We start from the raw sequence: 27,672 nt of genomic DNA on the forward strand, positions 1-27,672 counted from the left end.
AGCATGATTTGCCCTTGGCAACTCTGTGCTGTCAGTTTCCCATCATGTGCTTCATTTGACTTGTGGTAGCCCCCGGGAAGATTTGTTCCATAACTTTCCCAGAATTGAAGTTAAGACTCATGGGCCATCAATTTCCTAGAGATTCCTTTAGGCTCTTCTTGTGACATTAGCCTTCTTCCAGTCTTCTGGAACACCTCCCAGTCTCTCTGACTTCTCAAAGATTATGGAGAGCAGCCTCACAACAAGATCAGCCAGCTCTCTTAACACTGTTGAGTGGATGGATTGAGGACCTATTGAACTGTAGGGGTCAAGCCCCTGTAATAGTTCACATACAGACTCTTCCTTTTCTGAAGGCAGATTGGTGTTTGCATCAAGCTGGTTGTTTTTTCCCAAGGCCTGGGGACCAAGAGTGCTGGTAAAGACAAGTGTTGAGAATCTGCCTTTCAGCATGAGTGGTGATTAATTCACCTCTCTTGTTTAATTGTAGGCCAATATATTTCTTTTTTTTTTTAGTTTATTAGTGAGATACTTGTCCTTGCCAGCAGCTAGAAGATCCAGATTTTAAAAATTATTTGCTGCCTAAAGTGTTACACAATGTAGTTTTCAATATGAGGAGGTTTCTCCAAGCAGCTGTCCCATCGTGCAGTCAGGGGAGGTGGCAGCAAAACCCCTCCTGCTGGCTCCCATGGGGCCTGGTGGGAAGAGAAGAAATGTGAAACTTTTCAGAAAGTTAGGGATTGTGATTTGAGATGTTGTGCACCTCCACATGAACGTACGTGTGGAGGAAGCTGGGGGTACACTTTGGTACTTTTTGTGTCAATCATATCACCTGTGTTCATGTTGTGACAGAGACCAGTGAGCAATACATTGCTGATGGTGTTTTGAGTTTGGGAGCCTCTGGTCCTTGACTATAAGTAGAGGTAATCTGTGATCTTGGTAAAACATTCCAAAATTTCTTTCCTCTCTGGAAAGAAGGATGTTTTACTCACTCTGGACAGAGGTGTCATCAGCACCTTCTGATTGTTCTGGCTAACATCCCTTGGATGAGCTGACGTACAGCACATCGAGCAACAGCAAAACAATTTCCCACTGTCTGATTCTATCAACAGAAGCAAATCCCCTGGGGAGTGAAATGAGATTGCTGCAAACAAGGGTTGGTTTTGTTGGTGTGCATCACATGGGCAAGCAGCAGCAAGGCTGCAGGCTGGAGAGGTTTTTCCTCATGGTGCAGGCACTGTCCCTTCCTACATGGTGATAACTGAGGTTGCACAGGTGTGGCACTTTGCAGTGGAGCCAGAACTTTGCTTTTCTTCTAGTTCCCAAGGCCCACGTACTTGTCATGATGGATTACGTGTGGCTGAGTGTGCATAGGGAAGACCTAAGAGAGCTCCCTGCAGTGGGTAAAGGCTGTAACCTTGCTGGTACACAAGTCCTGGCAGAAGCCCTTCTCCTTGCAGAAATCCTGTGGCCAGTGTCCATGTTAGCTCTCACTTCTGGTTTCCAGGGCCTACTGTTCTTTGGTTTTGCACTGGCCAGGAGGTCAACATCACAGGGACATTGTGTTCTAAGTGAAACACACAGTTTCACTCAAATATTCCTAAAACAAGGATGATAGACAGGATGATGGGGTAAGGGGAGACTGCTGTGCTGGGAGTCTGCTCCCTAATCTCACCATGGTACATGGTTTCCTGGACCCTGTGGGGCCCCCTGGGAACACCTGGTGTCCTTGTGTCACCTCGACGCCAAACATGCTTGCACTCTGGGGACTTCAGCCTTCAGAGCATCTCTGGAGAAAGCCAAAAGCCCAGAGGCAGGAGTCAATACCCTCTCCAGGGCTTAGAGACTGGCTGTAGTGAAATGAGGCAACCAGGTGGCACTAATTGCCAGGTAGTGGGCATGAGCTTGTGTTAAGCCCACCTGTGCCTGATTAGGGTGGGCCCCTACTGCGCATGAGCAGGATTAGGGGGCCAATAAAGCTCACACCTGAGGAAGCCAGAGGGAGGCCACTTTTGGAGCAGTAGCACCAATCCAGGGTGGTCAGCCCTGAGAGCATTAGACTCCGAGCACTATTCGTGAGTTTCTCCTGGAACACCTGGGTGGACCTTGGAGCGCCGTGCCCTAAAAGAGGTTCGTCTTGCTACAACTGGCAGTCAGCTCAAGAGCTTTCTGGAGGCTCCTGGGATGCAGGCACTGGGAATTAAACCTCCCATTTTGGAAGGGCAACTCAGATCTGGTTTTACCCAGCAGGAAACTGAACCTGTGTTGCAGTGAGGTGCTGTAGCTATCAGCATGTTCAGAGGAACGGTGTGGGCAACCCACAGGGATGGGGCCATCCTCAAGCACCACCACCGGCTTTGCTCCATCCAGGGAAGGAGACATTGTGACAGTGCAGAGGTCTGAGTTTTCACTATGCTTTAGCTGTTAACAAAAGCCATAGGCATGATACCTGTGAAGCAGGGTGTTTCTCTCCTCTTGGAAACTTCCATATACACAGACCTATCTATTTCGAATTGTATGGAAAAAATGGTCACAACACCAGGGAGTATTCCACCTAAGTAAGCTGGAGGTGAAGACTCTTCACTGAAAGAAAGAGTAGGCAAAATGCCCTTGTGACCTCTCTGAATGAATGCATTTTACTTTAATGGACTTTTTCTTTCTCTTCTATCCAGTTTTCCCCCTCCTCCCACAATACATCTCAGGACTTGTCAGGCTGATCATCTCCATTTTATACCAGAGGACTCATGGTACTTCAGATCTCACTCGCTGACCAAAAGCTCAGTGCTGATAAATCTTTAGCAGGGGAAGCTTTTCTCCCAGGTTTTCATCAACCACTTGAGTTAAGGTGAAGTTCACAGGACAAACAACGAAAACCCACTAAGAAACAATGAAAACTCACAGAACTTGGTTGTTTCACAGCTCATGAGTCTTACTGCCAGTATCTCCAGTGACTTTATCTCCCTAGTTCTCCCTGTATCCAAGTGGGGAAAAAAATGAACAAAAGTGCTCCTGCTCATTCTGTTTTTCTTTTGCAGGTCACCTTTACTCTCCACCAGGGTGGAAATTCTGTTTCTTTTCTTGTACTTGCTTTCAGTTTTGTTCTTATGATATTTCTTTTACCATTTTTCTTCCCCCACCATGTTCTGCTTTGTTTGCGCTGCTGGTGGTGGAAGTGATTATAAATGCCCAGTCTGTGAAACAAGTGATCTGCTGATGAAATTGCTCTCAAGGGCTCCTAGCAGCTGCAGGGGCAAGTGGCATAAATGTAGGTTTAAGATGAGTGGGTGAAGGCAACTACTAAATAAAAGTGCGAGCTGTGGAAAGTATTGGACAGGTTTCTGAGGAAAGAATATTTCCAAGAAGCTGTGTGCCGTAGGAGCGTTGCTGGCAGCCTCTGGAGACCTATAAATGTGTGGGGCAAGACCTCTCCCCATGCCGTAGGATCCACCTTGACTGAGAACAATTGCACAAGGTGCCCAAGATAGGGAGGAGCCCAGGTTCTGGCAGCTTTCCTGGGGAGAAGAGGCCAGCAAGGCTGGGAGGTGATTATGTTCCTGGGTATGAACAGCCCAGCCGCTGCTGACAAACCAACCTTAGACCCTGCCAGGGAAGTTTACAACAGGAGACCTGGTTTGGGAGTCCTGTATAGCACCTGTGGGTGGAGTCAGAGAGAACTAAGCAGAGGAATTGCACTGTCTTACCTACCCTGGTCTTACACATGTTCCCTTACTGACTAATAATTTTGGGAAAGACGTGTGTCAGATGGGTGAGCCCTGAGCCTGTTCAGGGAGGAAGGAGGTAAAGCAGCTTGACCTTCCCCACCTGCAGGTTGGCAAGGTCTCTGAGGCTGTGGAGAAGACCATGCCATAGACTGGTCTCAAAAAGGGCAATGCCTACCAGATCTGCTGTGGCAGTCAGCTTTTGTTCCTTTCAGAGGACTTGGTGGGCTCAGTGAGAGCCAGGCAGCCTCACAGCTAGAGGCAGCTCCTTTCAGTGAGTCCAGCCCTTTTTCTCTTTGCAAATTATCCTTGAGGGATTATACTTCTGCTTATTTTACAATGATTGTGCTAATGATTTTTGCAATTGAATTTTAAACCAGGAGATGGTAAGCCTGATTATTTGGCTGCCTTAGCCTGATTATTTGGCTGCTTTTACTGATGTCATCACATCCTATAGCTGTTATTCCAAAAACACTCTTTGCACTTGTGTTTACTCACCTGGATTATATGGTGGGGTTGGGCTCTTTGCTGGATGCTTCCCAAGCAGCCAAAAGCTTTGGAGGTGGCAGCCCAAATGCTTCAAATGCAAATACTGCAGACAGCAAGCAGTTCTCTGAGCATCTGCCAAGCTCCCATTTTCCGGGAACATGATGGTGAATCAAAATTTAGTCTCGTTAATGTTTATGGACAACAACCAAGAGAACATCTCCAAATCCCACCCTTCCAAGCAAATTCTGCTTCTTTCCTGAGGCATGTTCCCAAATTCATTAGGGCTTATCAGTCCATGTCTAGTTCTAGCCAAGTATGAAATATCCACATGCCCTCTTCTTTTTTTGGTTCCACTTCCCTTTCTTCTGGGAAAGGAAGGGGTTGCTCAGACTGATGCTGAGAGATACTCTTGCTCCCTGGTGCCTTTGATGCTAACTGCCTCCAACTCACACATCAGTCATAGAATCACAGAATTGTTTTGGTTGTAAAAGATCTTTAAGATCACCAAGTCGAACTGTTAACCCAGCACTGCCATGCCCATCACTAAACCATGTCCCTAAGCACCACATCTACATGGCTTTTAAATTGTTCAAGGGATGGTGACTCCACCACTTCCCTGTCAGCCTGTTCCAGTGCCTGACAACCCTTTCAGTGAAGAAATTTTTTGCTAATATTCAATCTAAACCTCACCAAGCACAACTTGAGGCCATTTTTTCTTTATCTATTGCTTGTTACACTGTATACAAAAGTTATAAAGAAAACATTTATTTTCAAATTGAGTTTTTAATCTTTCAGTGGAAATGGCTACTTGCTGTCTGTTTTTTTCTCTCCATACCAGCAGTGCACAGGGAGATGGTCTGCTGTGCTTTCAGTGGAAGGAGTGAATGTCTTTGCCTATGGCAATTATTATTGCCACTCAGCCCACTGTAGTTCTCAGGTGTTCCTCAGCCAGAACCATGTGGGAAGGTCTGAAAATGCATATACCAGGCTGGTTCCCTCAGGCCTGAGATCTGGACCTGCCCTGTAAGTGAACTGTTATCTTCTCTCACTGTCTTTTTATTTTAAGAGGTGTCACATCAGCAATGGCCCTTGAGAAGAGACTGTAGACCAAAAGGGGACAGTGATGTACAGGCTTATGCCAAGCACTGCATGCTCAGGAAAGGGTGAGTTATGATCTCTTGGTAGCTGAAGTTTCATTCCTTTGACAAAAAGAGGCCAGGGGATTTGCTACTGACTCCCCACTGAAACTACCATCTGCAGGTACCTGCTCTGATTTGATTTGTTTGGCCAAAGAAAGTCTGACCTGGTAACATGATATTACACTCAAAAAGCCCTTTCCTGGCTTGGGCTCTTTGATGACTGCCAAGGAAACCTAGCAGAAAAGGGAGAGCAGAGCCTCCTACATGGTCCAGCACATCCAGGGCTGTGCCTTTTCACTCCCCAGGAGATAGGGAACCTCACCTCTGCCAGTCCCACGTTCACCCAGAGCTGTGAGAAAGGTCTCCAAAATACTACGAGCTTTGGCTCACCTGTAAGAGACATGATCTCATTCCTGGGATTCTCAGCTGGCAGCAATTCCAGCAGAGGTCCATGGAGTGATGGGCAATGACTTCCCTGTTCTGTCCTACATGCTCCCTGCCCTTGTGGGTCTGGCAATGCCAGGAGGGCTTTCTAGGGAGTGAGAGCAACAGAACAATTTCACTGGATGGTTTTTATCCCAGACAAGAGTCTAAAGGAAGGATTTCTGAGGCAGATGTAGTTTGCTTTTTTTTAACATTATTATCTGCTAAATAGGAGATACTCAAGTTCACAGAGTGGCATGGGGAACACAGGCTCCTTGGCAGAGGAAAGAGAACAGGGTGCTCTGTCAGACCCGTGGTTTGCTATCAGAAGAGGTTCTTGCTCACAACATTTGCTTCAGCTCAGAGAGGGTGCCTTGTTGTCCAAGGATACTTCCAGTCTCCCACTGCTCCTCCCACTCTGGTCTCAAACCCTCTCAAGCCCTGGGTTTACCTGGCAAAAGTAATTTTTCTCCATTTTCCTTCTTGCCAGTCCTCCTGACACCTCTGTCTTTCTCCTTTAATGGCCAAAATAACCTGGCGTGGGAGTCTTAATGCCTCCTCCACGGTCCTCTAGTGCCTACCTAGCCTGAAATGTGATCTTCAGACACTGTCTATTGGCAGGATATTAGCAAATCTACAGTCATAGATGGAACCATGAGCAGCAACCTCATCAAGGATGTAAGGCAGTGTTTTTCCTCCCACACATATAAGTTAAGGGCTTTGGCAGATGAGCTGCATTACGTTCAGCTGTGATGGGTTATGGGTGTGATTGCCTGCTCTAAGATGATACAGGGGAGTTTTAAAGAAGGTGCTAATGAGGAATAAAGCATGGGATTGCCAGGGTACCCTCCAGCCCACCTGAGCCCCCAGGGAGCTGGTGCAGCTAGTGATGGCTGCAATGAAGCAAACCCTTGTGCGTGGGCTGGGGAGTTATGGGAGGGATCCAGGTCACCAACGTATTGTCTCCACAGTGTTGAAAGCCACTGAGTGTACCTCTGTCACTAATTTAAGTATACCTTGGCCTGCTTCCACACTAAGAGAGGATCAGGTAAGTGAGAAGGTGTCATTTTGGCCATCAATCTCTGGGCAAAATTATACTTTAATTCACTTGGGCTCCTTGCCTTGTACCTCTGAAAATGTTCTCATTAGCACGGTGATGCCTAACAGAGCCGGCAGCTCCTGCACACTGACTTTGGGAGAGACTTCTCTGTGTTCCCAGTGGGTCCAAATTGTCTTGGGCCACAAAAAGGAAATAGAGACTCCACACAACCCCTTTTTGTAGCCAGTGACAGGATTTACACACTAAGCAACTGGTTGTTCCTATGTGGCTTCTTTCCTTGGCTGGTATCTGGTACCTGAGACTTCAAAAAAGAAATCCATCTTCCTCTCTCCTCCTCCTCCTCCACCCCAAAAGCCTGACCCACAGGTGGTAGAGCACCTAATGGTGACACCACAGCATCCTTTGGGATGATTCCTCCTGAGCCCTGTGTGCCCTGTTACCACTTTGCAGGGCTGTGCTGTTGCAAGCCTGGCCCTGTGCAGGGGCTGTGTGGAAGCAGGAGAGGCTCAGGGACAGGGACCCAACCTCCCTGCCATGCATGGCATGCTAGACCTCTGCATCCCTTGCACAGCTGCAGCCAGCCCTGCCCACTCAGAGGATGGAGACCACTGTCCAGCTGCAAACACTGAGGGTGAGGGCTTTGCTCTCTGCCTTTACGTGGCCTCTTATGTACTACTGCAGCCATCCCTGCAGGAACTGCTGCAGCAACATAGGTGCAACCAACCCCATGCAACCCACCTCCCCCTTTTTTCAGCACCAGGCCCTTTGCCCATGCTCCTGCCCTCCTTCCTGGCCCATGCCCTTGGAGCCTCTTCTCTCCCAGGGACGTGCTTTTTTCCAGTGGCTCTGGGTATCCCCCCCCTGCCCCGCACCCACGACATGCAGGGTGTTGATTTGACTGGACATGAGCTCAAAGCTCATTAAGGGCTCATCAATACAGGCAATGAGGAGCTGTGTAGGGTGAGGCAAGGGGAGAAGGCTTCAGAGGCAGGAGGGGCTCATAGCTTCCCACTGGTGAGAGAGCAGGTCAGAATGTGCCTCCCTGGGCTGGTGTCTCTGTGAGCAGCTCTGAGCATCCCAAGGACCCAAAAGCAGCTGGCACTGTGAGGTAGGTGCCTCCACTGGGACAGCAGTGTCTGCTCTTGGGGATGGGAGTGCTGGGGTGGGAGAAGGGAGCACTGCAGCTGTGGTGGGGAAGAGCTGGCTGCCTGCATCATTATCCCTGGGGAAGGGTTTCTGCAGGTGCTGTGCTCTCCTCCATCCATGATGGGTTGCATGTGGGGCTGGGAGCTCAGCATCCTGAGGGAAAAGCATGAGGAAGGATGGTTTCTGCCTCACAGAAAGTGCTGGGGAGGTGAGCAAATGGGGGCAGACCTCCTTGCCTGCCTTTTGCTCAGTTGGAACAGTCTGAAATGGCTATTCTGCCCTAAACAAGAGTACACATTGTCTGTGCTTTACCCTCAGCTGCACTAATGCTATGCCTATGCCGGTCACTCACCTACCATTGCCACTGCCACTGCATGTCCCCTTGGTCAAGAAAGATGCCAGTTGCTGGGAAAGCAGTGTCCTTCCCATCCTGCCCCAGCATGTAGGGACAAACGGCCTCTGCTTCAAGACCCCCTCATCATGAGCGGAAGCCCAAGCTGGGGAGGGTGTTTCTGCTTCTGTGGAGATGCAGGGTATGAGCCCCCCCAGTCTCATCCAGGGAACCAGCATTGCCAAGCAGGGTGAGAAGGAGGACGGTGGTCCAGGAGCAGCACTGAGAAATGGTACTGAGGGCCTGAAAACTGTGCAGAGTTCTGCAGTTAGGAGGACTGTGGGGGCAAGTTAGGTGACAGCATCAGAGGAGAAATCAGTACAGCTGCCTCTGCCTGGAGCTGGGACTTCCCTTCCTAGCCTTTTGTGCTGCAATCCCACGGATCAACCCAAAACTCAGCATTTCAGCCCCTTGGCACCCCTTTGCTGCAAACTCTGTCAGTGTTTGGCAGTGGAGCTGAGCTTTCCTGCATGTAAAGTTGCTGGGGTGGTTCAGGGGTTAAAACTGTCTGCTTCCTTGCTCTCTATCTGTAAGGGACTGACACTGAAGGAGGTGCCACTCTGTGTAGGTGAAACCCTCCCCATCCCTCTTCTGTCTCCGTGGCACTGGAGAACTGGCAGGCTTTTCAGCCCTCTTTCCCCCCTTGTACTTTCTCCCTGTTCCCCAGCTCCCATGAGTACTGCTTGGACGAACGCCTGCAGCCTGGCTACCAAAGGCTCATCAGCTCACTTACCACCTTTGCTGTTGTTCTGCCAGCATCTGGTAGAGAACTCCATCACATTTCATTTAGGTTCTTCTTCCTCCAAGAGAATATCTGCCACAGTTTTGGATTTTGTGCCGAGGAGAACCAAAAGCAGGCTGCAGAAGATATGCAGGCTGCAAATGCTTTTCTTCTGGAGAAATTTAATGGGCACAAGAAACAAACAACTAATGTCCTTATACTAGGGGGGGACCTCCACCAAGATGCTGGGTCTCATTTGCTGAGGATACAGCATGTGAGAGCTGTGTCTGGCCCCTGTGGAGATGCTCATAGAGTAAAGGCTGTGTCTGGTCCCGGGGTGTCAGGGACTGCATCCTGGTGTGAGCTGGCAGCTCTCCTTTCCTTCACCTGTCTTATCTCTTGATACCACAAGCCTTGGAAGAAGAGCTACTCATTTTGCACTTTTGTATGGAGCTTAGCACAACAAGTAGGGAGAGGAGAGGGAAGCTCTGACTATTGAAGTAGTAGAAATAATAATGCCCGCCTAATTGCAGGCTGATCATAGGCAGCAAGGGATGATTCCCTTAGTGGGTAACGAGCATGTTTTCTGGGTTGTTTCAATGAAAACCACAGCTGAGGGTTGGAACCATGCTCGTGCATGGTTCCCGTGGACAGAGCTGGCCCTGCTGTTCTTCATTTTCCATCCCCCAAAATACAGGAACAAGTGCAGCCTCTGGGCTATGGGGCATGATTATATCTGTTTTCACAGAGAAGGAGAACAGAGAGTTTGGCATCTGAAAGTGGGACACAGATTTCCTCTCTGGCTTGGCTGTGCTGCAGCAGGAAAACTATGTTGTCCTCTGCATGGTGAGGCTCTGCTCTTTCTCAGAGCTGAATATGACTGCTGAAGTGGTGCCAGGCTGTTTCACAGGTGCCACGTTTTGGATAAGCTCTTAGTGACTGGATGCCGTGCTTTGTAGCTGCTGTGACTCTGTCCAGAAAGAGCAGGGGGAAGGTCTGTGATCTCTCTCCTCCTTCTCCCATCTATCTTCCCAGTTGTGCTTCCAGCTGAATGTGGTGGCAGGGATTTTAAAAGCAGTGCAGTGTTTAAACTGGTTTGTCTCACTTCAACAGCAGGAGGTGCTGGCTCCTGTGGAGCAGGCTGGCCTCATCCATGCCCTGAGGATGGGTCGTGTCCCCAGCTGTGAATTTCCCTGTCACAGGGGACATGAACTGGCCAGTCCTTTCCTCTCCTGGCACGCAAGGTGAGGGGAGGTCACTCCCCTGCCACGCTGGACACTTCAGGGAGGTATCTGCAACATTTTCGTTCTTGTTTTTCCTCTTTCCTTGCATTTTCTGTTTTGTTTGTTTATTCACTTTTTCCTTATTAAATTGTGGCAACAAAGTCCAAAGTGACTTCCGCAGGCAAAAGGTGTCACTTTTCATTGCAAAACCAGTTTTGCCCAATTTGCTCTGTTCAATGATTTAATAAAACAAACAAACAAGCAAACAAAAAAACAAAACAAAAAACAAACAAACAAACAAAAAAACCCAAAACAAAAACCCCACAAAACTTAAAAAAATAACAAAAACACATCGAGCCCCATGCAGCAAGTAACCACTGACATTACTTGCAGTGTCTCTGGAGGTGCATCAAATCCAGCTCTATGTGTATGAAGCTATTATTTACCTCCCTCAAGAATAGCCCAACCATGCCTTTTGCACAGTATTTGTGACTCCTAGTGAGATGGGGAAATTTACCCCTATGAAGGCCATGGTCCCACTGAGGATGTTGCTACAGCTCAGGGTTTGAGGTAAAATCTTAGCTCAGAGGCACAGTTTGGGTGAGGTAGTGGCTGGTGGGAGCAATAAATCACTCTGCAGAAGCTGAGCTGTCATGCTGCAGCCTCTCAAGGGAGAAAGAGTGAAGGTGAGTGGGAAATTCCATTGGGAAATGCCTCCTGTGTTCATTTAAGGCACTTCTGTCCCATCAGTGTTCTCACTGAAGTCACTGGAAGTTTATTGCCATTAGCTGCCCCAGAGAAGGACTGCCTCTTAGCAAGGAAAAAGGCAGGCAGAGGATGCCAATGAATGTTATTAGAATCATAGAATTGTTTTGGTTGCAGAAGACCTTTAAGTTTATCAAGTCAAACTATTAACCCAGCACTGCCACGTCCCTTATTAACCCACTACTAAACCATATCCCTAAGCACCACATCTACATGCCTTTTACATCCCTCCAGGGATGGTGACTCCACCAGTCTGTTCCAGTGCCTGACAACCCTTTCAGCGAATAATTTTTTCCTCATATCCAATCTAAACCTCCCCTGGCACAACCTGAGGCCATTTCCTCTTGTACTATTGTTTGTTACTTGGGAGAATAGACCAACCCCCGTGTCACTACAACCTCCCTTCAGACAGCTGTAGAAAATGGTAAGGTCTCCCTTCAGCCTCCTTTTCTCCAGACTAAACAACCCCAGTTTCCTCAGGTGCTCCTCATAAGACTTATGCTTTCCTTTGTGCATACAATAGAGAAATACATGTGAACAGCAAGTTCTGTCCTCTAGGAAGAATAGTGAGTTGGGTGGTTTTTTGCTCAGCAGAACTAATAATGCCTGCTTTTCACTTCATAATGTCCTTTGTCCCCCTCCACCTCTCATGACAGGTTCCTTATGGCAGTGTTTATTGTCTCTCTAGTCCCCCACACCACCTCCTCCTCAGTGCTCTTTCTGCCTCCCATGTCTCCAGGATGCCCTCCCAGGGGCCGCCTCCCTCCTCCCCAGGTCTTTTCCTCAGCAGAAGAAATGGGTATCTTTGAGGGCTGTGTTCCCTTTTCAAGTATGGGTGAAACTCGCCAGTGAGCTCAAAAAGTAACTGGGGCAGGGAACCAACAGATGGGTCTGTGCTAAAAATGTCCTCATTGCTTCAGGCAGGGCAGAAGAATAATGTAGCAAAATGTATGAACTACCAGAATTGTGAAATTGGTATCCCAGCGTGACAGCTTGCACTATATGAGAGAAGAAAAAATGCTTATTAATTTAATCTGCACATTTTAAATGGGCAGAAATAGGCCTTTAATCTTTTCTAATGTGGTAGTTTCGATGGGGAGGCTGGAGTGAGGGATGGCTTTTTCCCAACCTTGAAGCAGGTGGGGGAGCTCAGGGAGCTGCTGGCAGCCTGCTCAGAGGATGCCAGGAGGGGAGCAGGATATGGCCCGGCCTCTATCCTCACCCTGCTTCCTGGGTCTGTGGTCTGCAGGAATGAGGAATGTCCCTGCCAGCTCTCTGCACCCTGGATAAGCTTCTGAGGTGACAGGATGAGCTTTGAACGAGAGCGACAAAATGACTCAGAGGCCACATCATTTGCGTCATTCAGAAAAAGGGACAAACCCCTTTTCCTCAGAGGCAATGTATGTGAGGTGGCCCCAGCCCCTGAGGTGAGAGCAGAAGTGGTGGGTGAAGCATATTCTGCAGCCAGGAGCAGGATCTGACCCCACTTCCCCCCATGGGATGAGGAGCCAGAGGAGGTTCAAGTGAGTACCCAGAGCCAGGGAGGGTGCTGTGATAGCTGATGTGGGTCCTTCTGCTGGAAAAATGCAGAAATCAAGGTGCTCCTTGGCATGACCATGCAGTAAATTGCAGCCAGTGCCAGCAGCTTGGCAGTCCTTCACTTTGTTCCCAAAGCCACAAGTGAGTGTCAAAGCCCTCCCAGCACTGTAGCTGGGTGCTGTGATATGTGTCCTGGCCCCATGTGGATGCCCTGTTCATTGAATGGTTTGCAAACCATGGCCCATGCCCACCTTGCTCCTCTGGATAGGGCTGTGGTGTTGTGCCAGCCTCATTTGCCATGTTATCTGGAGTGACATGGGTTGCCCACAGCTGCTGGAAGAGGAGGTCGGTCGGATGACAGCCACAGGCCAACAACCCAAATTTTATGAAGGAGGGTAGAAAAGGAGGGTGGAGGTGGTGGACACCTGGCACCTCCATCACCCGGAAGAGCTGATTTCTTCTCTTCTCATCTCCACTGTGAAGCCTGATTTCTCCTTTAACTAAGTGATCTCTTCAGGGGAAGGGAGATGAAAGGTTGGGTGTCTGTGGTGGCTGCCTCTTAGGCACAGGTTGAGAGGTCTGTGAGACCACAATCCCCTCTCTGTGAGACCACAATCCCAGCCTGGCAGGACAGTGATGCTCCAATCCAGAGCAGGTTCCCCATGGGGCCAGCACCCCACCTGCAACCACAGGCTCCCACCAGAGGATTTTCCCCAGGCTTTCACTGACGCAGGAAGCTCAAGCATATGCTGCTGCTGCAGTGAGCAGAAAATCAGCCAAGAGTCAGCCAAGAGTCTGCTGTGCCCTGATCACCCAGGCACGGCTCTAAACAAGATGCAGGAGCCTTGGGGCTACTTCGCTGTCATTAAAATGGTGTGGATGGAAGGAAAGGTCTAATTGACTGAACAACAGCTTGTGCCATGTAATTAAACTAATTGTGGCTCTACCTGCATGGGTCAGAGCTCATTTGTGCGGCTGTTAAAGCAATGACAAATCAGAGGTGGAGAGGTGTGAAAGTATTTTTCCCATGTATGTCCCATAGATAATTTTGCTGTTTTATTTCAGGCAATTTTATGCCCTTGAAATTTTTGGTTTCTGTCAAATTTGAGGAAACTGTTTATATTTCACACAGAAGCAGGGCAAAGCAAAAAGGCCACTGTTGTTAGCACTTTCAGATGGCAGCATTTCAAGTTGAGGTAGTACTTTTTTGGAACTGTTTTCTTGTTTGAAGTGAAATGCCTCAAAAATAAAGGACGTGTAGGACTGTTCTCCAGAATGCATTTCAGCTTGGCTCTGCTTTGTGGAGACCATTCAATTTTTTTTATTGACTTGAGCAGCAGAGGACCAGGCCTTCTGCATAACTCAGTGAAACTCAGGTCACTACTTTTCTGCCAGGGATTTATGACCTTAGCTTTTAGTGGTTGTTTCAAAAGTCTTGGCTTCAGAATATGATGTATTTAGAAGAAGCCAAATGAGAAACCCTCTCTCATGTCATATTTAAACTCTCTGACCTTGTTTTCAAGTCCTCGTGAAGCAGAGCCCACCTCTAGCTTGTAGCCCTGCTCTTATTGATTATCATTTTGAGTCCTTGGGGCATTTTGCTGTGCCCAAAGCATTCTGTGCTTCACAGAATGAATAATGTGACATGACAGAGAGCTGCTGAGCTGACTCTGCTCTCTTCAGGCTATCAGCACAGACTGAGCCCTGTGCTTGTCCTGGAGGATACCATGTGGAAAGGTGGAGGGGCTGGTGCATTTTGTCCCAGTAGAACCAACTTGTCTGGCGTGTGAGCTGATGTCTAAACATAGAAGTCAAACACCTAGCCTGGAGCAACTAATGCTCCTATTTTTCCTGGGCAGGGCTGCTTGTCTGGGGAAGGACATGGTGTGGCCAGGATGCAGGATGTACATGAACCCTTCTACCCTAATCACCCATCACTGTAGGAGACAGGACTGTAGGAGTAGGTGGAATGAAGCTTCAGAGGGTGCTCATCACTGTTTTTCTATGTTTTGACTGTGGAGAAATCTCTGCAAACATAATTTATTCTTCCTGAGCTGGAGATGAAGGACCTTACATTTCAGGTGAGGTCCAGGATGACATGCTGCTTCTCCATCACCCTACCCCAAGTATACAAAAAAGGAGGCGTGATCCTCCTTTAAAATTAGTTGCAGTATGGCTCCAAAACTGTGGCAGCAAAACCAAGGGAAAGAGCACAGGAAGAGCAAAATATATACATAAGCTTTTTAGGATAAAAGCTTACCTACTGGTTTTTACCAGAAAAGAGAAGAAAAGAAAAGAGAAAAGAAAAGAGAAGAAAAGAGACTAAAAATGGCTTATGCTGAGCCTAATTTGTTATGTCTCCAGGCATACCTAATTATCCTGAGTTAGCCCAGCTCTGAATTCTTCCCAGGGGTTTTGGTGCTATTTCTTCTGTTTTGATTCATAAATTGTCTTTATTTTACTTTCCTCCTACATGTTCTGTATAATCTTTTTGCAGATGAAACAGGAGCTGGTATGGCAGTGCTATCACGAGGGGTAGGACAGAAAGAGGATTAACCAAAGCCTTTGTTTCAGGTGTCCAGCAATGCTTTCTTCTGACATCAGCCTCATGGGCTCTTCTCCCCAGAAGGCTTTTTGTGCTGCCACTTCTGGACTTACCTGCAACCAGCCTTTGGCGAGAGGAGTTGTGATGTTTGGGTTGGCTCCCTAGCTCAGAGGGCTGGGGTTACAGCCTTCATCCTGCAGCAGCAGGGAGTTTGCTGGTCTCTCCACTGATGTACCAGAATGAGCGAGTTATTTTCTGGTTCAGCCATTCCCCTCACAGCTGACACAGTTTTTCTAACCCTAGTAAGAAATTCCATGGGGGGAAGGAATGGAACTGCTGTAATCATAGGTTTTGAGTTGTAGTTAGCAGGAGTTTGGGCTTGGTAGACCATCTCTGTTCAGAGTGCTTTGGAAATGCTATCAATGAGTACCCCAAACATCCCATGGGCCAAATGAGTACTGTTGGCTTCAGAGACAAGACTGCTAAGAGTAAGCAGCTCAAGCACACCCACAGGCTGTGATTTCTCTTCATGGCCACTGGTTCTGGAGCTTTTCTTGCAGAGCGGGTGTTGGGGTGAAGAGGAGGTGAGTTGAGGAGATGGCTGTGTGCTGGTAATAACCACATATAAGCCTGTTGTTAGCAGTTTGTGTGACCATGGCTCCTCAGAAGGGTGGCTATGAATCAAGGCAAAATTCCCCTCCTTCTCTCCAGGGAAAGCAGGGAGGCTAGTCCACCAGTCTACCCAGTGAGCCCACCTTAGACCCAGCAGGCTCTCTCCCAAACCCACCACACTAACACAGTATATATACCTTCTTTCTCTTTCTCATCAGGAGCTCTGCCCAGCACTTCCCATTTCATCTGTGCCTGGCCAGGGTGGGGCCTGCCCTTCCTGCTTTTCAAATCCCTGAGCAGGAGTGACCCTACATCCAAGTCACCATGGGTAAGATGGACAACACCTCCGTGGAGCTGAGCTCCCCCACCGAGGTGAAGCAAGCAGCTCTGGAGGAGCCAGAGCCCGTCACCCCTGAAGCTGTGAGCACCAAAAAGAAGAAGGACATCCCAGACAGAGGCTCCTGGAAGGGGAGGTTTGACTTCTTGCTGTCCTGCGTGGGCTACGCTATTGGGCTGGGCAACGTCTGGCGCTTCCCATATCTCTGTGGCAAGAATGGAGGAGGTGAGAGAAACACTCTGCCCCTGCACTCACCCCTGAGCAGCCATGTCCTCTGAACAGACTTCTGTTTGGTGTAGGTTGGGGCAAACAGCACCCACAAGCAACCCCAGCTAGGGTTGGTCCCCTAGATGAGAGATCTCCCTCATGGTGTGAGTTATTAAGGTGTCAGGAGGTTGGTTCCCATGGGCTGTGGGCTTTAATAGCAAGTGCAAGCTGGGAAGAAGCAGTCCAAAGAAATATAACAAGAAGTTTGAGTTTTGGCAAGCTTCAGCAGTCCAAATTTGCAGGGTTATGGCAGAGTGTCTGGGACCTCATTTATTTACAAGGAGGGCTGTGCACATAGGTACCCAGCTGGATGTTGGGGCATCCCCAGGGAAATTTGCTTATATCTGCTAATGATGAGTTTCTCCTCAGTCTGGTGTACTCTCAAGGGGTACCAGTTTTCCACGGACCACAGCAGGGTTGTGTAGACAAATATATAAGCATGCATATGGATATACATATGTACATAGACACACGGGTGTCATCCTCTACAGAAGGAAATAAGCTTTGTCTTACTGCAGTGCTGTGAGAAGGGTCACAGTTATTGTTTCCATTCTAATGTTTGGAAAACAGAGGCCATGAGAGTAGAAGGCAGCTGGTGAAGAACTTAAAGTAACTGTGAGGCAGCTGGTAGCAGAGCCCTCCTCTGCAGACAGTTAACACCATCTTTAATTTTTGGTTTTTTACTCTTGATCCGCTACATCCTTCCCTTGACAGTCCTGAGCTGAGACTTTGCCAAACCATTCCAAGGCTCAAGAAAGGCAAACAGATGGGGAAACAGTGTTGGGCTAGAAATCAAGAGATCATGGAGATGAGCTCCCTGCCCAACTATAGATTTGCTGCATGTCTTGGATCAAGTCAGAAAATACACTCTTGTGCCTCATCTCCCCTCTACAATAGGTGTTATTTCTTCAGTTTTTGCAGGGAGATTTTTTTGGGGGAGGCAGGGGGGAGGAGTGTCTTTATTTACTAGTCAGGGCAAACCAAAACATAGAGAACCTGATTTCACTCTATTACTCCCTCTCCATCCGCTTTACAAGGGAAGATAAAAAGGGGAATAAGGAAGAGAGATTTTAAGGTTGGAAATTAGAATGAAAACAGGTTTAATGGGACACTAACATGGAAGGGACACTAACAACTAGGAAAGTAATGAGTATCACCACCACCACTAATAATAATAATTTAATAATAATTTAATGGAAGGGACACTAACAACTAGGAAAGTAATGAGTATCACCACCACCACTAATAATAATATTATTATTAATAATAATAATATACAAACCCTGATGTTATTAGTAGGTGATATAGGAGTCCAAAGGTCGCTCTCATCAGAGCTGACATGGGAAGAAGGGCTAGGACTCTTCTCAGCAACAGATGGGGCCAGATCTTGCAGAGCATGATTTGAAGAGAGGAGCTTCCTTCCCAGATGTCTGCTGGAAGAGAGAAGGAATCCAGGGACAACTGTACCACCCTTATGGCATTTTATAAGATATGTCTGAACATGGGAGGGAATACTGAGGTCATCCGACCACCCTGTTCTGCCCCTTGGACCTTCCTCGGTGTCCTAAGTAATGCTCTCTGTCTCTCTTGGGCTTGGCCAACAGAGATTATCACATCAATGCCATAAAATCACTTTCTGCCCCCTCAAACCATAACGGGTAGTATGGGCTGCTTTGGCATCAGTAGAGCAGGGGCTCTTTCCTCTCTCACCTCCATGCACAGCTCTCCCACTCTTTGTGCCTTTTACAAGAATGACCTTCCCTCCCCCCTGAAGTGCTGCTCACCTCCTTGAGCCATTTTTTCAGACTTTCCATACAGTCCAAACCACTTTGCCCCACCTTTCAGACTGTATATATAATTTTAGTATCTCCTGACAGTTTTTCCATATAGCTCTTTGCTTAACTCTTAGCTCTTTACTACCCACAGTCCCTGTCCCTAGTGCCATGTTCGTCCATGCTGCTCTGAGGTTCTCCTCTCAGCTTCTTCTCCACATCTTATTTCTTTTACTTTTGTCTTGAATTCTCTTTCCAAACCCACTTTGTCTTTAGTTTGGGTGACTTCTCATATCACCTGCCCACATCTGCTGCCCATGCTCTAGGTCATGTAGGATGCTCCTCTCTTTCCACCCTGCAGCTGTTTGTCCATATAGTTCCACGGTGTTTCAGGGAATCTTGACCCTTTCTCCAAAACACATGGGGCAAGTACCAGGTGGGCGACCCTACAGGTATCCATTTTGAAAAGATTTTTAATTCAATGTGTTATTTTGTGCAGAGGAGGATGGAGCCTCTGCACCATGTACACAGGAGCAGGGTGAGGTTTACGGGAATCAGCCAGGTCTGCCTTGGAGAGTCACCATTAATGGAAATACCAAGATACCATAGAAGGATGTTGTTTTTCTCTAGCCTACACTCTGGCATTTGACTGAACTAGCCTTCCTGATACAACATTAGCCCAGTGGCTAAGCCCCAGCACTGTTTTTTAGCCCGGTGTCTGCCCTGTGATTTCTGTGCTATCTCAAACACACCGCATCCACGCTGCCCATAGCTCTTTCTCCTGACACATAGAAGTGAGGATGATGACACCTATAATTAGACGAGAGGTGTTTTTGAAGCTAAAATCAATCCTATCTTTGAAGTCAGCTGAGACCCTAGTACAGAGGGTGCCGTGGAGGTGAGGAGCACTATTATTAGCCTTAGCCATGGCACAGAGGATGCTCTGTGACCCGGCAGCGTCAGGCACGCTGTGAGGAAAAACACCGGAGGGATGAGAGGCGGGAACGGGTGCCTGCCTCCCCTCAGACGCCCCGCCATGCCTTGCCCTCTCCCTGCCCTCCTTGTCAGCGGGCATGGTGGCTCCTTCCTCTCCCCCTTACCCATCCTGGCTGCTCAGGGGCACGGCAGCTCCCGCAGACAGAAACCATGAGCAGCGAGCGGCGAACGCTGCTTTTGGGGCAGGGAGCGCTGACGCACGGAGGCAGCGGCGGGAGCCGACGCGGAGCAGGGCGGAAGGGTTGGACGGCGCCTGATGCGCAGCCGGGTGGGCACCGCCTCGGCTCGGCCCCCACGGAGGTGCCTGCGGAGCGGAGCAGGCGGTGGATGGGGCTCTAATTTTAGCGTCCTGCCTGCGCGCTGTTCGGGAGCAGGGGTGGTGCGGGCTGCTTCCATTACGCACAGGCAGATTGAACTGAATGGAAATATTGTCGTCTCGCTTACCGCTGTCACATTGTGTCAGCTCACGGCTGGTTTGCTCGGCTTTGTAAATCGGGCACGTAATAAGGGGATGTTCATCCAGGGTCCAGCAGCCCGGCTCTAGGCCCATGCGCTGCAGGGAGCAGGCTTTACCCGAAGTGATGCCTGGGCTGCCTGCTGGCTCTGCACGCAACTGAATGTGCCGGGGTATGAGTAATGCTCCAGCTTCTACACTGATTTCTAACCTCATGCAGTCCTTCTGATGTCAACAGGATTTTATCTGACTCTAAAGGGACTCTAAATGTGTCTCGGTAGGTGCTAAAAATTGTCTGTGAGATCCTGAGCTTGAATAAGTTGAGAGAAGAACATGTCTTTAAATAAGCATTATGCATTTCTCATTTACACGATGAGACTCCAAGCAACGGCATGTAACAGCTTGTAATGATCAGCTTTGGCTTCCTGGGCAGTGTTCGCTGTTTTAAGCATTAATTATTGTTCCTTGATGTATGGCATTAGGAAATGGAGATTGCAGGAGGATTTGGGGCTGCAAAGTGAGCTCCGGGAGCTGTGTGATTGACCTGCTTAGGGCCGGTGCTCTGAGCAGACCAGGGCAGGACCAGGGCCATCAACCCCTCAGCCCCTGGGCTTTGAAGACAGGTTTGGACTCTCCCAAGGTCATACACAGCTATTTGTAGCAGGGCCAGAAAATGAACCAGACTTTTCAGCAACCCATTCAGGGCCAGAAATTAAAGACCCCCCCCCTTTCTCTCTGTGCCAAAGATTTAGGCACAAACATGCACATTTTAGGTACAAATTTCCAAACTGATTTCAACTCTGTCTGTGCAGCACCTGTGGATGTTACTGTGCCTTCTCAGGGACCTGACCCTCTAGAGTGGCAATGTCACTGCCAATAGACCTCACTTCAATGTCACAGTCTGGTTTGTAGCTTTTCCGCTATTCTAAAGCCTTTTTGTCAAGCCAGAATAGATAACCTCAGTACAAATGCTCATCTGTTTGGTGTTTTTGTTTTTTTTTCTCAATAAAATATTTAATTTACAAACCTTCCTGGCCTGCAGTAGATGACAAATGCAGAACTGTCAGGGCCGTGGCCAAGTTTCGTTAGCTGCTTGCACAAAAGCCAAGCAGGAACTGTGACTGCTGATAAATTCAGTCTCCAAACTTTCCAAATGTTTCACCATGGTAGTGAGGCAGCATCTATGTCCTCAGAGCACAACCTGGCTTCCCATAGGGCTCCTATGACCCCCCCATAGGGGGTCAGGACCTGTCCCAGCCTTGCAGGCTGCGGTGGAGAGTGAGGATGCAGGGGAGGATGCTGAGCAGGCAGCACTCCTCCTGCAGCCACACTCAAAGCTGCTCACTGCTCTGTGCCAGGCTGATGGTGAAGCTGAGAGCCTGCACTTCCATGCCAGCTTGAGATTCAGGCTCACAGTCATCAAACTGCTGGCCCTGGGCATGTTTTTTCCCCACCACCTGCTGCCAGCTTCTCTTGCACGCTGCCTCCCCTGGTGTCCCACACTTCGTGCTGGCTCCTGCCTCTCCCGGCTGGGCACAGCTCCCTGCTTGGCAGGCAGGCAGGTATCCCCAGCTGATCTAGTGTCCCTGGCTGTGTCTCGATGCTTCCCTGCCCTCAGAGAGCAGCTACTGGAGCCTGGCTTTGCTCTGTGCAAGCTGGGCTCTGGCTCCCTGGAGTGGCTTTGCTTGCTGGCTCTGTGCTTGCTTTCCTACTGCTGTCTTATGAAGACTGACACTGACAGCTCAGCCCTCCAGCTAGTGCATCTGGACATGGTGTCATGGGTTAGACAATTGTTCTGTCACCCAACCTCACCTGAGAGGGGGAATTGGGAAAAGGAAAGGAGACTCATGGGTTGAAATGAAAACAGATTAAATAGAATAATAATAAAGAACTCATAATAACCCCAATATGAATATAAGATACAAAGTTCTACTCAGTTCCAGACAGCAGCTCTGTGCTTCAAGCAGTGCAGGCTGAATGTCCACACTGTGAACATGATAGCTCCAGTGAGAACATGGTGATCCCAGCAAGCAGAGGGGGCCTCAGGCATGGGATGACCAATGAGACAGATGGGACCCTCTTGGGAAGGCAGATATGGTAGAAGAAAAAGGCCCAAAACTTCCCAATATATAGTGAGAGTGATACTTATCTTATGGAATACCTGAGTGAGCCATCTTGAGTCAGCTGCCCTGGGCTTTGCCCCTCCTGGTACACTGCACCAGCACGATTCAAAAGTACCCTCCACCTTGGTCACTACAGAAACCCAGATACTGGAGCTGGGTATAAACAAAACCAACACTTCTTATCTCTTTTCTCACAGAGCTGGACTCTGCAGGTCCTCAAATATACAGTTTTTCCAAACAAACAAACAAAAAAATGTATAATTCTGTCCCAGCCACAGCCAGGAGATTCTGAGCAAACTTAGTTGTCTCCTCTCTCTTTGCATCCATCATTTTCTGCAGGACTTTGTTCTCCTCAGGGATAATGGTGTGGTGGTATGGTTCAGCACATGGACAAGGAAGGTGGAAAATGAACTTTGTCCCAAGTCTATAGCGAGGCTCTCTCCTATTAATATTTGCAAGTAATATCACTAATGAGCAGCTACACTACCTCATTTCCAGTGCCGAGATAATTTCCACAGGGTCCATAGAGACAGCTAATATTTTCACCAAGAATTTGAAGGGTAAAACCTAGAGGAAGAGTAGGGAGGTGGGTATGGTTGTTAAAAGACCAATTGCACTCTTAGCCACAGTTTCCTAAAACGAATGAAATAGCTATGAAGAAAGAACTAGTGGTCAATACCAGAAATTCCTGTGCCCTTTTCCCTCAAGGTGAAGAAGGGAAAGCTTCTGCAGGTGAGAGAGGAAATAACAAGAACAAGGTACCAAAGTCAGTGTCCAGTCTTTGGGGCTCATTGTCAGGTTGGGCTTAGCATTGCCTGAATATTTAACAACTAAGTGAGACTAACATCACTAACTATGTGATGCTACCAGTATATGCAAATATATATGATACCTATATATATACCAAATACTTACTTATATATACTTACTTATAATACTCAGATATACCAAATATATATGGTACTTATCTACTGTGATAGGAGCAGATAAGGGGAAGTCAGTAGTGTTCCTAATGGGAGACCTCCTAATCACACCAAAGCCAGCTGCAAACTGCTGCCTCAGACTAAGTGTGCTCCTCATCACATGGGTGCCTTGGAGCAAGAAACCATAGCTGGAGGCATTTAAATCTTGGTAAAATGGGAAGCAGTCTGATGGCATTCCTGCTTCTTTCAGGGGCCTTCCTCATCCCCTATTTCCTGACGCTGGTGTTTGCTGGAATTCCTCTCTTCCTGCTAGAAACTGCTCTGGGCCAGTATACCTCGGTCGGAGGACTGGGAGTATGGAAACTAGCACCCATGTTTAAAGGTATGGTACTGCCAGTTTGTCAAAGTGATGGCACGTAAGTACAGACAAAAGCCCTTTGATGATTTGGGAAGAAAATTGGCAAATCCCTGGGATGAGACTGGGATGGGGTGGCAGGTGAGGGGTGTTTTTTCCCCTCTGTCTTTATCAAGCTGTCCTTGACCATGATTATCTGCAGTCACTAACATCAACTGGATTGATGCTGCTCTCTGCCTTCATTTACAGGAGTGGGGCTGGCAGCTGTGGTTCTCTCCTTCTGGCTGAACATCTACTACATTGTCATCATTGCCTGGGCTCTCTACTATCTCTTCAACTCTTTCACTGCGGTGAGTCACAGACATGTCCACAGCATGGCACTGGCTGTGTTTTGGGTCCTTCATGGGGAGGTAGTGTTTATGCCACAAAACATCCATCAACTGCTTGCAGTTTGTACAAACAACCTTTGTCAGCACCCTGCTGGATCCTTCCCAAGGAGGTTCATTAGCCCTGAAGGCAGTCTTGTCATGCCTATGGGTACTGATACTTGTCCCCTAGAGAGAGTGTCTTCTGAAGGTGCTGGTCCCATCCCCTCCCTGGGAAATATTCCCCACTCATATCAGCTTTTAAGCCCCACCATCCAACTGTCTCTTTTATATTTCTAGAGCTGTGTGAATCTAAGAGCCTCACATTTCCACAATGGTTTTGTCACAACATGTTCTTATACAGGACTTAGTACTGACCTTAATTAGTCCTGATCTACACTTCTCTTGATAAATGAAAACCTGGGTTTTTTTCTGCTGGAAAAATGATTCAGAAAGCATTTCAACATGTGCTTGTGACTGTCCCTTTGCATGTACTTTGGTGGTGTGGTTTATAGCAGGTTCCTCTTCCATACCAGGGTCTTCTACCATACAAGGATAGAACCAAGACTCACATAAATTTCTTGGTAGCTGGATGATATATTTCACCCCAGCAGCTGGGAAGAGCCCCCTTAAATATCTGAGCAACCTGAAGCCTTAAAGACATTAACTCTGTGGTTCAAACGGAATCCTTTTCATTGTGGTATAACCCTGAAATGCTGTTATGAATATTGTACACGTATTTCACTTTTTGTTTGATCAGAAATTTCAAGTACCTATCAAGAGTTTAGCCAAAATTTTCTGTTTGGCATTTCTTCCAGCTGTACTCCTAGTGCCAGTACCCACTGTAGATTCCTGGGTCCAGAACAGAATTGTCAGTCATGGATGCTTAGGCGAACCCTCAGGGATTCCCAAATGAATAGAAATCTACCCCAAAGGAACTGATCCCAATTACACCCTGCACAGGATGGCTATTAGGTTCTTAGCCACGGTTCAAATAAAAAAGCTAGGCCGATGTCTGTCCCCTGTTCCTCCTAAATTTGGAGGACTAGGAATATGTCAAACCTGATCAGGAGTCCATCTTGCCTTTTGCAGTTTCTGTCCTCTGAAATTCAGAGGAAATGGAGCAGCAACAAGCTAACCCCCTGCCTGCCCCTCCTTGTTAAGATCTGTGCAACATCTCTGATGTGCAAATCGCTTGGTTGGAGGGTTGCTGTGTGACACTGCTTAACCCATTACATTTACTTCAGTGGAATAAAATTGCTGGGCAGGTGTGAGCAGCTGGGGTGGCCACCAGGGAGTCCCCAGGCCAGCACCTCCATAGCCTTTCTTTCCTCTGCCAAGCCAGCATGCAGCTTCAGGGGTATCATCTGCTGGAGCGAACTGATTTATATGGGGGTGAAGGCAGCAATTAAAGGCATTGATGCCAATAAGCACTTAAAACACAGATCATGTTTCTAAAGGGGTCTATGCTCATGGATGAATAGGAATGGATACGAACATCTTAAAGCTTTGTTGAGCTGGAGCCTGAGGTCTTATCTGCAGAGGGAAATCACCTGGAATAGCCATTCTGCTTTTATCTACATGCACTGCAATTGGGAAATGAGATTGCTGAGCATGGGGAGGCACCTGAGCTGCTCCTGTTGGGCTGCCGCAGCTCTTGTTGAGTTCAGGGCTGGGTGCTTCCATCTCTCTGCTACCTACAGTGTAAATGCCTCCCAGGAATCCCTTTGTCCTGCTTATGATCAGGGCAGAGGACAGCATGAAACAGCTACATCACTTTAAAATGTACTCCTGGGCTCATGTTACAGTGGTTTTATTTGTGTATTCACACAAACTCATTCTCAATGCCACGTTGCTTTTTAAGCATGGAAGTCTGGTATAAATGAGAGATAAGAAATGAATCAGTGTTTACTCTTTGTGCAATAAATTCCAATCACTTGTTAAGTGAAGCTAGCCAAAAGCTGTAATGATTATAAACACAATATCCCCCAGTTGTTTTTTTAATTAGTAGCTATTAATTAGCAACAGTTAATTGGAAATGGCTTTCAATCTGGGGAATTGCTAACATTTTATTAGAGCTACATCGCTGCCCTAGTCACATTGTGATATTGTTTCCTGGAAAATCCATGTCACAATTTATCATTATTTTGGAAAATCATTTCACACTTTGGGCTGCAAGGTTCCTCCCCACCCAGAGAAGCCCACCCGCCCCCTTTGCAAAAAACAAAACAAAAACAACCCAAAATTTAAAAATAGGGTTTCAGTTTAAAGACAAGACAAATTTCTTCTCACCACTACCTTTTGGAGGGGGCACATTAATGGTAACCCTTGTGCTGGCACAGGACCTGCCGTGGCAGAGCTGTGGGAACCCCTGGAACACTGACCGCTGCTTCTCCAACTACTCCCTGACTGACACCACCAACCTCACCAGTGCCGTCACCGAGTTCTGGGAGTAGGTCCACAGCCTGACTACACCAGGTTTCTCCCCCACACTGTGGCCATCGTGCTTGCTCATCACCAAGGCTGTGGCCATGCCTGCTGGCACCTTTCCTTGGACAGCCCGGGCAGGAGGGAGGGTCAGAGCCAGCTGTCATCAGGGGTTGGCATGGTCATGGAGCGGGTTATGCAGCCATTTCCCCTTCTCTTTCCTTTATCCCATCACAATGAACCTCAAGCCCCTTTAGAGTTTTGTGGGCTCTCATGCTTGTCTGCACCTGGCCCTTTGCCTTCTGACTGCTTCTGGGATCCTCGGTTCCCTCTGCCCCCAAGGGCTGGATTTCCCCCTAACAGAACTTCTTCCCTCTGCCCCCAAGGGTTGGGTTTCCCCCTAACATAACTTCTCCCACCCCAGGAGGAATATGCACCAGATGTCTGGGGGCCTGGGGGAGCCTGGCAGTGTCCGCTGGCCCCTGGCAGGGATGCTGGCCCTGGCCTGGCTGCTGGTCTACTTCTCCATCTGGAAGGGCGTGGAGTGGACGGGAAAGGTATGGGGTGAGGGTCAGGGTGTGCTGGTGCTGCCTCTCAGTGCCATGCCTGGGGCTTGGTTCTGGAAATGTCCTCCTGACTCAATTTTATCGGTGTGGCTGTAACTGAGTTTATGAGGTTTCAAAGCAGAATTGCAGTAGAAGCTATTAAATTTCTGACATTTACCTTTCATGGTTGTAAAAATGGCTCCTGTATTTATGGTAATTTTCATTCTAATGGCAGGGAATAATTCTTCCCTGTGAAGTCATGGGCCTGAACACTCAAGTCTCAGACCATTTTGGACTTCCCCTTTTGAAAGTCACGGTATCATAAAATGCTGCTAGTGGAAAAAACCTCACCACCTCTTTTGAGCATTTTCTTGCTGCCCTTTGGGGATTGGTGGGAGACCTCCACATCAGAAGCACATTGTTATTCATTGTGCAGCATTTCAGGCTAGCACAGCAGAAAGGTAATTTCTTAGTTTAGTGAAACTGTGATGCTGAAGTACTGAGATGTGTTATCTAGAGCCCAGCGTGATGCAGCAGGACTATATTATGAAAGGAATAATCTAGTAGAGAGATCAGAAAGAAGCACTTCAGGTGCAGATCACCTAAGTTGTTAACTTTCTCACTGGCTTTCAAATGGGTTTTAGTTACGGAGCCACAGCAAAGCCCCAGTGGTTGCTGGTATGGGCCCTGTGATGGGGGGTGGCATGTACCTGCCAGTCCCCAAAACTGTGCTGAAAAGCAAGCAATGGAGTCAAGGAGACTCATGTTGCTTGATGCTTTGGTCTAGAGAAACACCAGCTTTAGCTCTGCTAAGTAAGGATGTGATGATTTTAAAGGGATTACTTCTGGGGACTAAATTTATCCTTGTGCAATTCCCTTGTCCCTGGCAATTCATCCAGACTTGAGCATGCTACTTTTCTGATTAGTGCTTCCTTGCGTGTCGTTGGCAGAGAGAAACCTCAAACAGCCAGAAACATTACTAGCTTGGGAACAGGAGATAGAAAATGCAAGGAAATGCTTCCAGAAGTGGCAGTGCACGGGGAGTCCCTTCCTTCCTCAGAGGGACACACACTGGACTCGGTGCCACCAGGGGCAGGAAAGCTCCGAGGCACTGGCAGGCTGAGAGCTTTCTCTGTCAGAAATTGTGTGTCCTGCAGGAGTAGGGAAGTGTACTGTACTGCCCCTGTACTGATGGGGCTGCACCTCGAGTACGGTGTTCAGTTTTGGGCCCCTCCCTACAAGAAAGACATTGAGGTGCTGGACTGGATTTAGAGAAGGGTAAGGAAGCTGGTGAAGTATCCGGAGAACAAGTCTTCTGAGGAGGGGCTGAGGGAACTGG

The 27,672-nt window shown here is 48.1% G+C and overlaps 1 protein-coding gene across 2 annotated transcripts in view; it reads left to right on the top strand.

The window, feature by feature from the left end:
• The first annotated feature begins 7,746 nt into the window (after positions 1 to 7,746).
• Positions 7,747 to 27,672, top strand: part of LOC139807589 (sodium- and chloride-dependent GABA transporter 1-like) — a 37,994-nt gene continuing 18,068 nt past the window's right edge. Inside the window, exons 1-6 of one of the 2 annotated variants that reach the window (XM_071768735.1) lie at positions 7,747 to 7,935; positions 15,988 to 16,331; positions 22,892 to 23,023; positions 23,246 to 23,346; positions 25,704 to 25,813; positions 26,213 to 26,345. In XM_071768735.1, the coding sequence (XP_071624836.1) occupies positions 16,094 to 16,331; positions 22,892 to 23,023; positions 23,246 to 23,346; positions 25,704 to 25,813; positions 26,213 to 26,345 (714 nt within the window). In that variant the 5' untranslated portion in view covers positions 7,747 to 7,935; positions 15,988 to 16,093. Of the gene's footprint in view, positions 7,936 to 15,987; positions 16,332 to 22,203; positions 22,451 to 22,891; positions 23,024 to 23,245; positions 23,347 to 25,703; positions 25,814 to 26,212; positions 26,346 to 27,672 lie in introns of those variants that run through there. The other variant, XM_071768745.1, reaches the window with a different exon arrangement.

This window comes from Heliangelus exortis, chromosome 1 (genome assembly GCF_036169615.1).
Source record: "Heliangelus exortis chromosome 1, bHelExo1.hap1, whole genome shotgun sequence".
Lineage (NCBI taxonomy): Eukaryota > Metazoa > Chordata > Aves > Apodiformes > Trochilidae > Heliangelus > Heliangelus exortis.